This window comes from Acanthisitta chloris, unplaced genomic scaffold, assembly GCF_000695815.1.
Source record: "Acanthisitta chloris isolate BGI_N310 unplaced genomic scaffold, ASM69581v1 scaffold36532, whole genome shotgun sequence".
NCBI lineage: Eukaryota > Metazoa > Chordata > Aves > Passeriformes > Acanthisittidae > Acanthisitta > Acanthisitta chloris.
The window spans coordinates 1-14258 of record NW_008660519.1 but is presented as its reverse complement, the minus strand read 5'-3'; the positions used below and the strand labels follow the sequence as shown (position 1 = coordinate 14258).

The 14258-nt window shown below is 41.0% G+C and overlaps 1 protein-coding gene across 1 annotated transcript in view; it reads left to right on the top strand.

The window, feature by feature from the left end:
• The window catches only part of DAAM2 (dishevelled associated activator of morphogenesis 2), a gene marked incomplete at its 3' end in the record, with an annotated part of 37555 nt that extends 26785 nt beyond the window's left edge, over nucleotides 1-10770 (top strand). The window contains exons 13-18 of the mRNA XM_009069836.1: nucleotides 4265-4349; nucleotides 5684-5790; nucleotides 6499-6587; nucleotides 7325-7493; nucleotides 9314-9421; nucleotides 10710-10770. Of these exons, the coding sequence (XP_009068084.1) occupies nucleotides 4265-4349; nucleotides 5684-5790; nucleotides 6499-6587; nucleotides 7325-7493; nucleotides 9314-9421; nucleotides 10710-10770 (619 nt within the window). The remainder of the gene's footprint in view (nucleotides 1-4264; nucleotides 4350-5683; nucleotides 5791-6498; nucleotides 6588-7324; nucleotides 7494-9313; nucleotides 9422-10709) is intronic.
• Nucleotides 10771-14258: the final 3488 nt, after the last annotated feature.

Below are 14258 nucleotides of genomic sequence, written 5' to 3'. Positions count from 1 at the left end.
AGTGGCTGCATCTTTCTGTATTCTGACTGAATGTGCAGTTAGACCAGCCTGACTGCTGAACACTGCTTCTGAGAGGAGGCCTTTATGGGGTAGTGACAATGAGTATTCCCAAAATGTAGATATTTAACAGCCTGCAGCTTGGCAGTTGTACAGAACCCTAGGAGAGCTCAGAAGTTAGAGAAGGCTTATGTCTCAGCCACAAAGTTTGAGAATGAATTGACTAGTAGCCTGTATGAAATGGCTTGTGGAGATGAAAAATTCTACAGTCAATAAAAGATAAGATTTGGGTGAGCGATACAAACTGGCCTTAGGATGTAGCCAAGTATCAATCAGTGCCTCTCACTGTCACAGCTACTACTGTTGGCATCTTTTGGAAACACTGTGTTTCAGTTGGAGGTATAAAATGGCCTTGATACATCATAATCAGTCCCCTTCTCCAAAGTAAAAGGAAGAGTGGAACTGTGAGCCCTGTGATATGGAAGTTTAGTGTAGCTGCGACAAAAATCCAAGTTGGTAGTGGACAAGCATGTTTCTTTTGCAAAAGCTAAGCAAGAGTCAAGGAACAAGCCCATGAAGTAACTCTGAGGGGGAGATGGTTAATTAGTGGCAAGTATTCTGCTTTGATCCTTGGGAGGGAGGAATGAAGGGGGGAGGTTACTGTTAGTTATATCAATGGGTATATTTAAGGGGGGAAAATGAGCAAGCACTAGATGTCTGTAAGGGAAGTTGATGTAAAACTGCAACATGTCTCCCAGGCATGTTCTGAGTCATGCTGCCAGCGTTCTCCAAGAGGATGAAACAATAAACCACTTGATGTCTGCAAGTGAAGCTGGTGTTAAATCAGTCGAGGTGTCCTGGGGAGATTAGTGATGAATTACTCTGCAGAGTCAATAGAGATTATTTATGAAGCCAGAGGGGATAGAGGGAGGCAGGCTAAGTACCATATCAGAAGTTATTTGGTACTTGTTGAGCTTTAACATTGCTTGAAGATGACTCAAGCAGTTGGACTTCCATATGCTGCCTCCAGATGTACAGATGAGGGAAGAAGGAGGGAGTATTCTTGGTAAAGATCTTTTCCCTTCCTCATCTGACTAGTGTCAGGCTGCTATTGAACAAAAACAGTCAGTATCTGTGCTATGAATGGATGTGCTGCAGCTGAGGAAAGGGGCACTGTTTTCTTCTGGTCACATTTACTCCCTGAGTCTTGATCCCAAGATCCATGATTTAGAGAAGTGTAAGGCAGAGGGAATAGAGCTTGAATTGTATGCTGCTCTGAATTGAGTTACCTCCAGCAGCTGGAGGAAGAGTGCCTGGATCTGCAAAGCTTGTAAGAAAGTCTTTCCAGACTTTCCAATAGATACTGAAATGTCATTTCTGTAGTGTAAATTTTTGGGCCATAATTCCACTTTAATTTGCTGTCTGTCCCATATGAGTTTTAGGCTCTGAGGAATGCCTCTATTCAGTTCTAAATGGAAAGATTTTATGCATCTGCTTTAGGTTCCTCTTTAATCAGTTCACCTGTTTCTATTTAAAAGCAGCACATCTGTTTCACATTAGTTGTGGCCATCTTTAAAATCTGCTGCATGGCTGGGCATGAGTTTTGAAAATACAAGGAGAATCACTTGTTTAACAATTCTTTGGCTAATTATTTAACCAGTTTTTAAGTGGGAAGATCCATGTTTTGTGTTGTTGATGCTCTTGAAATGCATCCTGTCCCAGAACAAGCCCATATTGGAAGAGTAAGATTGTTGTGCTATGAATCCTTCCATATGTGTAATTGGATTGGTAATAATCTAGGATGCACACCTGCAGGCACCATGACCCTATTACAGTCCTGTAAGCAACCTAGTTAAACTGCTTCTTGGCAGGGGAATGGCAAGCTCTCTGCTTTTCTCCACTGTGGGCTAAACCATTCAAGCCAGATGTTTTTCTGCTGACGACAGGGCACAGAATCATCCAAGAAATCAAAGTGTTTGTATAACTGTCTGTCCTTGAGGCTGTCAATTATTTTTGAACAGAAGATGTTTTTAAGTGTGTTTAGTGCTGATGAATGGAAGCAAACAGAGGAGCCTGGAGTGTGAAGTCCTCGGGCTCCTGGACAGAACAGCAAGATCAGCAATAATATGTGCAACACCATTGTGTTGATGTACCTCAAACCTGTTTATTTGGTCCTATTTACTGCATTCCCAAACACACACAGAGGCACTTGCACTGTATAATAGGTGATTAGTGTAGTAATTGATCGAGTTACTCACATAGAAAAAAAACCCCATGAAACTCACCCTCATTCTGTTTAACCTTAGTTAAAGTAGCCACAAAAACCCCTCCACCCTGGTGCTAATGGATTGGTTTATTGCAATGCCTCTTCACAGGCTGTGTGCCTGTGTTACAAGACCTGGCTGATCGGCAGACTCCAGATTCTGGAAAATGTGAAGGTGCTCTCTAAAGAACAACAAAATGTATCACTTTAAAATCTACAGGCACCAAATTGTTTGGGCATGTGTACATGTGTCTGGTAGGAGTCAGGCCCACAGCCACCAATTTGCTTCTCAGCCTTCATCCAGTCACAGTTTTCAATCGGTTTAGGGTCACACAGCCATGGACTTTACAATTGATTTTTAAAGCCAAAACAAACTCTTCCCTTTTCTGATTGAGTCTGTAGAGCTTCATGCAGAACCCCCATGTACAGAAGATTTTTGTTTTGATCCCCAGTCAAACTGATGACCTGAAGTATAAAGTTTCCCACCTTTTCATTGTAAAACTTGCCATCCTTGTATCTCATCCAAGCATGGCCCAATTATGTAGCTTTTTCTGAAAATTTAGTAGCTTTATCTTGCTTAGCTGGTGTCAGTTTTCCCTTTTTGTCAAAAGAAGACATAATGACCAGCTAGGAACAGAGAAACAGCAGTTAGTTCAGAGATGTAATACTTAAAAGCTTTCAAATGTCTGCTGATTCATATTTTAGTTTCCAGCTGTTGGTTATATTGGGCAATATTAAAATGTTTTAAGTTTCTTAGATTTAATAGTATTTCCTGTCTGCAAAAATAAAGCTGTTTCTTTTGCTTTTACCTAGTTCCAAAAATATGATTCTATCCAAATGTCAATGACAATGTGAAATTTTAACATGGAATTTCTTAGCACTGTGAGACAAAAACATTTTGCCTCACGCATCAGCCTGTCTCTTTTTTATATATTTGTGTTTTCCCTTTCTGCTGTTAATTATTATAATGATTATAGAAGGACCACAGATACTGTAGACTTCACTCCTCAAATATTTCTTTTCACACTGTCCTGTTTCAGTCCAAAATCGAGATTTTCTTGTGGATAGACTTTCCTTTATGGTTCATCTGGACCTCCCCTACACTCCTGAAGTAACTGATGAGTTTGTCATGGGTTGGGGTTGGTGGGTTAGAATTTCTCACTTGCACTTTTCTTGGTGTTTCTCAGAGCAGATCTCAACAAAGTTCATTTCACGTATCCATCAAACAACGTCGCAGTAATCACAAATTTTGACTCCTCCTAGTCTGCCCTGGATTTCAAGTGGAGACCTTGAGACTTTTTTTTTTTATTGATTATGTGTTTAGTTATAGCTGGTGACCCCTACTCACTGCACACAGATGGACAGGCATAGGTGGTAAGGAAAGTGTAAGTTTAATACCTCAGATAACATTAATAAGATTTTGTTTTCAGAGCTTGTTTCTTATTGGATACAAAACATGGATACATAGATGCTGTTTCTTCCTCAGCTGTGACTGCTGACAGAGTGAACTTGACTAGCAACAGCCAGTCTTCTTACAAGTAATCCTGTTCTCAGATGTTTACTGGAATGTTCAGGGCCATTATTTGTTACTCCAGGAGATACTTCAGTATGCACAAGTTGGGCTGTTACATGGGTTCACAGTCATAAAGTCACTTGGATTTGAGGGGTTTTACTATAGTAGAAGAACTTGATGAGGGAGATATCTGGCATGAGGGAAGGTGGAAGCACTTTTGATCTGTGAGGACCTGATTGTTCTTAATCGCCATCTGATTTTTGATGTGTGTTTGATTAGCTGATGAGGATAAAAATATATGGTCTATAAAATCTCTGCCTTCAGAACTGATCCATTCATCTTACTCAATACTCTAGAATAACAGCTTCACAGCAGAGTTTGCCATGGTTGTTTCATGCCTGTTTAGTGCAGCCTTTCATGCTTCCTCCTTTCTGAATTGTCAGAGTCACTTAAGCTTTGCACTAATTGCACAATGTTGATATTTTTGAAAGGTTGAAACTGTCTAATGAAGAGATCAGACAAGCAATCTTGAAGATGGATGAACAAGAAGACTTAGCAAAAGATATGCTTGAGCAGGTGAGAAAGTGTAGTCAGATATAACTAATTCTTAAGTCCTTCATTGCCATTTTTTCAAGTGGATATTTGTACAAGATCTGCTGGTATGACTGCAGATCTGAACTTGGCCCTGTCATGTCAATGAAGCTGCATATGGGATCATGAGAAAAGTATTTTTCCCAGTGTTGTTGGATATATGTCTGTATTTGTATCTGGTTGATTTCATAAGTTTTCTCTTCTTGATGCAAAATATGCGTGATTACAGTTGGTATGAGGTTTCTTTTCATGTCCTCCCTTTCCCCATAATTTTTCCTATTTCTTCTTTATCCTGCTGATTATTTTTTGTTGTTGTTCTTCTTCTCTCTCTTCTTTTCTTTTACTTCATCTCCCTTTTCTGCCTGCTTTGACCAAAGATGCATATGAAAAAGTTCCTTAGGAGTGTGCAAAATGTGTATAATTCTGAACTGTCTAACAAATGTGATTCCTTCTTTCTGTGCAGTCACAGTATTTAAACATGTACAAAAAACTTTTCTATTTTGGCAATTTATAGCCTCCTTGTCATGTTATCTGAATGCTCACAGCTGCTCCAGAAGTTATTGCAAGCTTCTGATGCTCCACACCTTTGAATATGCCATTTTTGTGGAGTGGAATAAAATATTAAGAAGTGGAAAAAACCAAACTTTTTGATATGCCTTGTGAGCAGTTTTTGTGGATGTGCACTGAGGCTGTGTTCATGGCTGTATTTATAACCATACTAAAGCACAACTGCCACCAGATATGTCAAAAATCTGTCAAAGTATGAGCTTTTAAGGTCAGCATATGAATAGCAGCCAGTGTCAGACACATATCCAGTCGCTTGGTTATTGTTTATTGTTTCAGCACTGTAGAAAAAGAGAGATAGATGAGGCTTTGTGCATACTCTAGGATAGGCATGATGGGTACTTCACACTGTGTGGGACACATCCTGCTCTTGTTTGCACCGATCTAAACTCCAAGTAATGCTGTGGGAATCGAGTTATCTCTGAACTTCCACTTGGGTAAGTTGCAGCAGCACTTGCCTTTTAGGATTTTGAAATAGGAAATTCCCCCCAGAATTAAAAATTAATCTTAATGGGGGTCAGTGAAGGATAAGGACAGAACAGCAAGCAAAGGTTTAGAAAAGGTCAATTTTGTAGACACAGCTGCACTTTTTTGAAGCTATGGTCACACGGCTGTGTCAACGTAATGCTTCCCTGTGGTAGCAGATAAATCTGTGGGCCCTCTCTCTTTGTCAGGGTTTATTTGTGCCTCTCTGTCACTCTCTCATTTTTCTTGGATCTTGCATCTCAGTGTTTGGTTTGTGTCTTTCACTCTAGCTACTGAAGTTTGTTCCTGAAAAGAGTGATACTGACTTGTTGGAGGAGCATAAACACGAAATTGAGCGCATGGCCCGAGCGGATCGTTTCCTCTTTGAAATGAGCAGGTCTGTTTGATACATTATGGGAAAGTGCAAGCAGGGCTTCTTGGAAGCAGCTGTAATTGTTATTGAAAATGGATCATCTGGCACTGAGTGGGAATGTACAAGAGATTGTGGGCCAGCATTATATCCTGCATTTGCCAGAAGCCCACAAATGTTACAAATATTTCTCTTCATGACACAAACTTTTTATTGACAATAAGCACTCTCTGTGCTTAAGGACTGGTCCTCTGATGACAAGCAGAAATTTGCCTCCTCTGCCTAAATTTGTTCACAAAATGGAATTCAGATCCAAGTATCAGATGTAGTGTAGCCAGGGGTCAGGATTTCATATAGATCTCTTTTTCCATTCAGCTATCCCATCTCCTCATCCTCTGACCCTCTTTCTTGTGCCAGTTTTGCTACACCCCTGGTCAGGAGTAACATCTTGATGTACTAATTGAGGTGTAGCTGGCATCTCACATGACTCTCATACTTTGAGAATAGTGGGAATTCTTCCAGCTCCTTTTCAGTCAAGATCAGAACATGACTTGAGGCTCTCCATTTTCATAACAAGGTTGATTATGTAGTATTATATGTTTAAACTATGTCTGTAATCCTGTGCATAGGCCTCATGGGACTGAACATCCAACCATTAGATTATGTAGGCAGCATACTGGCCCTGGGCTTCAAGAGTTCTAGTTCAGTGTTGGTTTTCCTCTACCCTTCTTTCAGGATTGACCACTATCAGCAGCGGCTGCAAGCATTATTCTTTAAGAAGAAGTTTCCAGAGAGGCTGGCAGAAGCAAAGCCAAAAGTGGAAGGTATGGTTAATAAAGCATTTGCTAAGATTGTGTAGAGGGGCAGGGAAGGTCAAGAAAGGCTTTTCTTCAAAGGAGATGCTGTTACGTGCGTGCTATGCTCTAGCCAGTGAGCCCAAGGCATGTCATGTCCCAAAAAATTAATTCTGTCTGACATTCTTCTTGAACCCATTGACTTAATAAAGTCAGTTTCACAATTGTTACACTGTAAATATGACCTGACAGATGTGGCAGTGTGCTATCAGGCTGTGCTGAGCTGCCAAAAGCTTTCATGGCCTGTCTGTGCAGGTCAGTCTTCCCTTCTCACCCTCAAGTTCTTGCACCTTCCCTCTCCAAAGGATAGTTAGAATAGATGCCTCAGGACACTGATAGTCTCAGAATGTGTAACTTAAAAGGAGGGGAGGTGCATGGCTTCATATCCATGGTTACTGCAGAGAAGAGGGGAGTCTATTCTACTCTGTACTTAAGGATGAGCTCAAGCCTTTCCCCTGTTCTCACTGGCTATGTTTTTAGAGTGTCAACTCCAGGAGCTTCTTACAAGCTAGAAGCAGTGTATTTTCCTTCCAGTTGTCCTGTGTAGTGTGCAGGAAGGACAGTACACACACAGACAGTGTTGCAGCATTTGTTGTGCAATAGTCAAATAGGCATTTTAAGGTACTTCAAATTATGGGCCCAAGCGTGTTAAAAACAGCCACTGTGCAATAACCTGTTATTTTTTTTCTCCTTTTTTTTTTTTTAAGCCATTCTTCTGGCATCCAAAGAACTCATCCGAAGCAAGCGTTTGAGGCAACTCCTGGAGGTAGTTCTGGCCTTTGGGAATTACATGAACAAGGGCCAAAGGGGAAGTGCGTATGGCTTCAAAGTCTCCAGCCTGAACAAAATTGCAGACACCAAATCCAGCATAGACAGGTAGGGTTGAAGGCTGTATATGGGCTAGTTACTGTGCTGCTGTATCTCCTATCTTTCTTAATGAAAGCAGAGGGTTGTTTAAGTTTAGACCCGTAGACAATTTGTAACGATGCCTTATTTGGCACTTAAGTAGTGCATTACACTCTGAAAGATTCTGCAGCAGTTAAGACCAGCTATTAACACAGCACTCAGATTTTGCCGTTTCTCTGGATAATGAACATCTGTTGTTGGATTGTGTTTCTGCTGCACTGTGCAAAGATGATAAAACGTAGTATTTCATGAGGGACTGAAAAACATTTGGGGAGAAGCAGGATTGCTATAGAATTTGCCCTTTATGCCAAAGTCTTATGGCCATGGTTTTGCAAAAAACCCTACCACAAAACCTCTGAGCAGTTTTGTCTCCTGTGAAACATGGTGCATGTTTCTGATGTCAAAACAGTCTCTCTACCCACACCATTAATGTAACCACAAGGCATAGCTTAGAGAGACTGATCCTGGTTGTATCTAGAGCAGGTAAGGAAAACAACTGGTTTGGGAAGGTGGAGCTTACTGTTTATGGACATGGACTGCAGGTTTTTATAGTGCTATGTTTTGCCCCACATCCCCATACCGGTTCTGGAAAGTAATCTATCTGTGACTGGGTAGAGAATATGACTTCTGGACTCCAGCAGCACTGAGGTTTTCCTTGGAGATCTCTTATGTTGGTTCTTACTGACTTGCACCTTCCTTGACTTGTGAGACCTGCTGAGACCATGGTTGTGGTGAAATGACTTCCGACTGTGATAGAATGAATAATGGCTGTAAAACATCTCATAGGAAATTCATCCATACCTAACAGAGTTTGAACTAACAGAGTTTTATTTTGACTACCACAATGTCTTTCCCTGTTCCAAGGCTAACACTTGTATAGCTAGTATTGAACTTCTTCTTCCCTTACTGTAGCTTGGTTTGATTTTCCATATTTTAAATGCTCTGTGCTGATTCTTTTCTCTCACCAGTTCCCAGCTCCCAGGCTCCAGTCTGTGTGAAGCAATGGCCATCTGCTATCTTCCCTGTCAGTTAACCACATAACACTCACCTCAAATAGCTGTTATGGCTGGCTGTTCTCTCTACATACAAAATTGATCATTTGCTTTACAAATTTTCTTAAACCTTCTCCTGCATCCCTCATGCATTTATATTCTATCCACTCCTACTTGACCTGCCACTGCTTTTGTAGTAGTGAGCCTGACCTGCTACTCATAAGCTAAGCGGTTTCATTGCTGCAGGAGATCTATTTGCAGCTTCTTCAGTCTTCAAGAACCTTTTCTTCTTCTTAGTTAACTCTTAGGTTTTTTCCCACATTGCCTCTGAGAACAGCTCACTTCTCCCTTACAAGTCAATGTCACTTTTGTTGTTTATTAGCTGTTTATTCTCTGAAGTATCTGGGGACAAATATTATACTGTGTTATGCAATTTTCTTTTCTTTTACACCATCTATAGAGATGGATGGAAACATGCTGGTGCTTCCAGAATAAATTAAGATAAAATATATTGCTTGAGGGCTGGTGCTTCCAGAATAAATTAAGATAGAATATATTGCTTGAAATTTTAGGAAGGATGGTTCATAAAGGACTAATTCATTTCAGTCTGTTGTACTTTCTTTCAGTAACAGAGCTGCTAACTAATGATATATTGTTTGTTTTGTTCAATCAAGCACATTTCCTACCCAAATATTTTTCACTGATTTGTCACAATTCTCCCACCATCCTTTCCATCTCATGACCACCTTCCTTCTCATTTCTCACTTCTTTTTTTTATTTTTTTTTTCTTTCCTATAGGAACATTACACTGTTGCACTACTTAATTATGATCTTTGAAAAGAATTATCCAGATATCCTAGATATTCAGTCTGAGTTACAGCATCTTCCAGAAGCAGCAAAAGTCAAGTAAGTCCATTTGCTTGTTCCTCAAGCTGGAGTTCCCAGTGATTTCTGTTAACTTAATTATCATCACTTTTTTTCATTTCTGTCTTCTAAACTCATGGCCAGCCTTACAGTTGAAATGCCTTTGTTGTAGGTAACTAAATTGATAGCTTTACTCAGATATGTCTATATCTACTTTATTTCTGAATCAGACATTGTAACTAGCCTCTCTGTTGTTTGTAATTCACTTGTCATATTCTATGGTTCTTCATTTAAGTCATGCTGTTTTACCTGGGTAATTGCAGGTTTGTGTCTAAGGCAGAGTCAATTAGGTACATAGGCTAAAGTAAGCCCTTTTCAGGAAGATCATTCAAACTTCTGCACAAAACAGTCTTGCACGGCAATGTGGAAAGCATCATATGTTCTGAAAAAATATCAATGGTATTTTTTCCCATTTTGGAGGTGTTTGTGAAAAATGAACACAGAAGCCATCCCCCAAAACATTAGCATTTTTTTGTTTCCAAAGCACTGCTCAAAAAATACCTTGGCATATTACTTATCCAGACATGATTCTTTGCATAAGGAACTCCTCCAAGTAGTGAAAGACAAGTGAAAAATAAATGCAATTCCACACTTAAAGGCATTTAGTTTTGGCTTGCAAGTCATAGAGAAAAGAAATTCCTGTTTGTATGTGATGAGCAGAAATTCAGTATAACACTTGTGTCTAGGGAAGTATGTATTGTTAAGAGTAAAGTTATATACTCAGTTACAGTGTAAGCTTGCCCTGACTAACATATGGAAGAAGTGCAGATGGAAAAAAATGTTTGGACTGTGAGGGAGATAAAAATCACATGTAAATATACTGTTAATGGGATTTAGTAGTTATATGGTTCAAGAATCACATGTAGAGATAGTCTGAGACTCAGGTGATGTGTATGCTGAAGCTGGGGTACTTGCTTATGTGTCAGCTGATTACTGCAAGCTGCCAGTGTGGCATATGCTCCTTGTTGAAGGGTCAGGCTCAGCTCCCAGGGCAGATGTTCTGAGGGCAGCCTCCCTCTTCTTCCCTGGAAAATCCCACAAAAACGGCCACAGGCAAGCAGGGTCTGCCTCATCTTACATCTCATACAAAAAGCAGCACAGAGCATTGACAGACCCCGTTCCCCTCATTTCTAGTCATCTGGCATGACTGGTGCCAGAGGCCGGATACCAGACTTGATGGGCCAGTGGTCTGTTCTGCTGCACAGTTCCTGTATCCCTGCGTAACACTGCTCTTTTTGTTTTATCTGCTCTGTGTCTGTCTCCTGTGCAGCCTGGTAGAGCTGGAGAAGGAAGTCCACAACATAAAGACTGGATTGAAAGCTGTTGAAGCTGTAAGTATCTGAAGGTTTCCAAAGCGCCGTATTTAAAATATCTCCCTCAGAATCAGAAGCACTATATATTTTACGATAAGAGAAAGTGAGCTTTCTTTTTTCGTTCCTTTCCATTCGATTCCAGAATGCATTAACCAAGAAAAAACAAATAAAAGCTTCTCATGTGGAGCTCCTGCTGATGATCTTAGCAGAGTTAAGCCTAATGAAAAGCTTTTTTGATCTCAGCCTGGAAAGTAAAAGGACAGTTTGACAAATGGCATGGACTGAAGGAAGAAATAAAATTTGTGCTCTTTCTTACTGAGGGTTGAATGACTGCTGAGCAAATGTTTCACATGGCTCTTGGAGTCATAGTAAGCAGGTAGTGCACTGTTACATGCAACCCCGACCTCTATCCTAAGCACTCCTTGGAAAGGCAGAGGAAAAGATAGAGACTAGTTAAAGATGAAACAGCTGAGCTGGCAAGCAAAGCAACAGTGGTGGGTTTTCTTCCTGCTGTTAATGAAAGCCAGTTGTTGGGAATTACATTGGGTGGTTTCTGAGCAAGGATTACCTATCTACAAGGAGCTAACTCAGGTCCCTCCAGTCCTCATTCACCATGAGACAGACAGTGATGAGTTCATTTTTCTTCCACGTGGCCTGAGTTTGCTTTGCCTCTGGGGATAGAGGAAGGGTCTTTGCCCTGTCAGCACCCCCCAGGCTGTCTGGCTGTTGCTGGCAGTTCATCATGTAATTAGCCAGTGATCCTCCTGTAAAAAAAACCCCAACTTTCCCAACCTTATTTCTGGATTGAGTAAGGGAGAATGCAGCAATGAGAAGAAATACTGCTGCATACATGGAGTACAGTGTTTGGGAATTAAAAGCACCTGTAAAGGGAAGGCTGACATGGAGTTCATGACATGAAAAGAGGCCCAGTTTTGGCTGGGACAGACAATTCCCCCCACTGAAATGTGAGTACCTAATTCTGTTTTGCTTTCTTTCATCAGATTATTTGTCCTTTTGCCTTTACAGCCAGTTTTTCTTCTTTTCCCATACATGGGTTCAATGGGCAACCTCCCCTTCCCACATACAATCACCATTTTCCTGCCTCAGTCTTCTCCCTGCCTTGGTATTTTTCATCTGTGGCTGCCAGCACCTCCCAGTCTGCTTGCTCAATTCGTGGTTTCTTGGCGTGTAAAAAAGCAGCACTATAGCAACAATAGAAGATCACTGTCAGGTGGAAGGAGGAGGAGGGGAAGGTGTGATTCTTGATTCCATTCCAGTGTGTTCTCACCACAGTCTTGGCTCCAGTGACTGGTGTTTCTTCAAGGCCCCATAAGAATAGAAAGCTAAAAATAGTTTCACAGTCAGATGTTCTTAAAGGTACTACTAACCATTTGCCTTCCTGGACTTGCAGCTAGCTTCTTTATGAATAAGGCATATGCATTTTCAAGAGATTCATGTGTCTGTTGCCTTTGTGTAGGACACTCCCCAAAGGACAGCTAAGTAGTGGAAGGGAATTTTGTCAGCAGAGCCTTTCTCTCAGACAGCTAGATGATCATAACCACTGCTTGAGAAACCACTACCATGGCTGAATCAGTTCATCCCTCTAGAGAACCAGAAGCCCAATCCACCAGGAGGAGTGCTGGCCTGTGCTGTTATGATTAGTAGAGATGATTTCTAGAAGACACAGAGGAATTTGTTATTCTGTGGCATTGCTCTCTGGCTGATTACATATTCATGCTGGTTATTTGCCTATGGTTTTGGGGTTTTTGTACATTGTGAAAGAATTATTCTGTGGGGAAGAGCTGAATTTGGAATCGAAGGTCAGACCACCTAATCTTAATTTGGCTTTCAAAAACATTGCTCTTCAGTAAGTCCCAAATGCCATAGCTTTCAGCAGCAAGTAGAAGTGTTATACTCACCTCCTTGAGGAGTGGGGGAGGAGAATGTGGAGCAACTTCCAGCTAAAATTAGCTTAAAAATTAGAATAGGAGAGAGTGGCTGAAAAAATATGCATAATTTTTAGAAGCACATGAAGTGACATTTCTTGTACTTATAAAGTCCAATTCAAAGTGATTGTAACAGAAACAATTCACGGCAAAGTGATGTATTGTGTAGTGCTCCCAGGACTATCCCTTGTGATGTGTTAAGAAATCCCGTAGAGAAGAGGATGTAATATAATGCAGGGGAAGTAGCACTTCTTTAATGTGGACTTTCTCTGGCCACCTGCTCATTGTTTTTCCTGCCCCTTTTATGCCTTGTGGTCTTTCCTTGTAGTGGTTACATTCTCTTTCCAATTCACATCAGACCAGAAGATATATCATGTCTGATTTTAGATTGCTGATGGCCAGAGTAATTCTTGGCATTCAGCAGCACCATGTGGAGCAAATCCCAAGGAGTTTCTCAGCAGAGATGCTTATAAACCTACCCATTTGGCTCTCTGAACCACTATTTTGACAACCAGTAACAGAGAGCACCCAACATGCATGCAGCTGGAGTTGCAGCCAGCACAAAAATATTTTTTTCCAAAGAGAACAGAGGGTCAGCTTGTAACTTGACCTGCTGTTTCATGCTGCTTTCTCTACAGAGAAAGTAAGGCTTTATCATTCCCACTGATTATTCAGCTGAGAATAAAGATGAGGCCCAGATAACAATTTCATTGTTCCCATGAGACTGTCAACAGCACACAAGCCAAGCACAGGCATGGGAGACTGCCAGTCTCACTATAACTTAGTCAGTTTTAGGAGCTCTGTAGCTCTCTCTCTGTGCTTCAAGCATGGTGAAGAGAGTAAGGGAAGAGATAGCTCTGGGTAATCTTGGCTTAAAACTAAAAGACCTGAGCCAGAAAGAATCTTAGGGGTTCTTTTTCTTTCTGTAGGTAGTAGACAAATAGATCTTAGCTCTCTACAGTTTTATGTCTTCTTTTTTCTTTTTCTGAAACTCTTCTTGTTGCTATAGCCCCAATTTATAATTCTGGGACTTTCATCACATCCAAGCTAATGCTTATTGATTAGCAAGGTGCTAACAAAAGTTCTACTTGTCCTTCAGTGGCAGAACCTATTTTGTTGTCTTTTTTTGCTGCTCACCTAGTGCTTTTCAGAGAAATAAAGGGGAGATCTAGAGCACATTTCTGCAAGTATACAGTATTTTGAGTCACCATGGGAATCATAGAATCATAGAACTAATCAGGTTGGAAAAGACCACAAAGATCATTGAGTCCAACCCTACCATGGTTACTAGACCATGGCACTAAGTGCCACATCCAGTCTCATCTTGAAAACCTTCAGGGATGGTGAATCCACCACCTCCCTGGGCAGCCCATTCCAATGCCTGATTACTCTTCCATAACAAATCTCTACCTAATATCCAACCTAAACCTCCCCTGGCAGAGCTTGAGTCTGTGCCCTCTTGTCCTACTGCTGGCTGCCTGGGAGAAGAGACCAACCCCCACCTGACTACAACCTCCTGTCAGGGATTTATACAGGGCAGTAAGGTCACCCTTGAGCCTC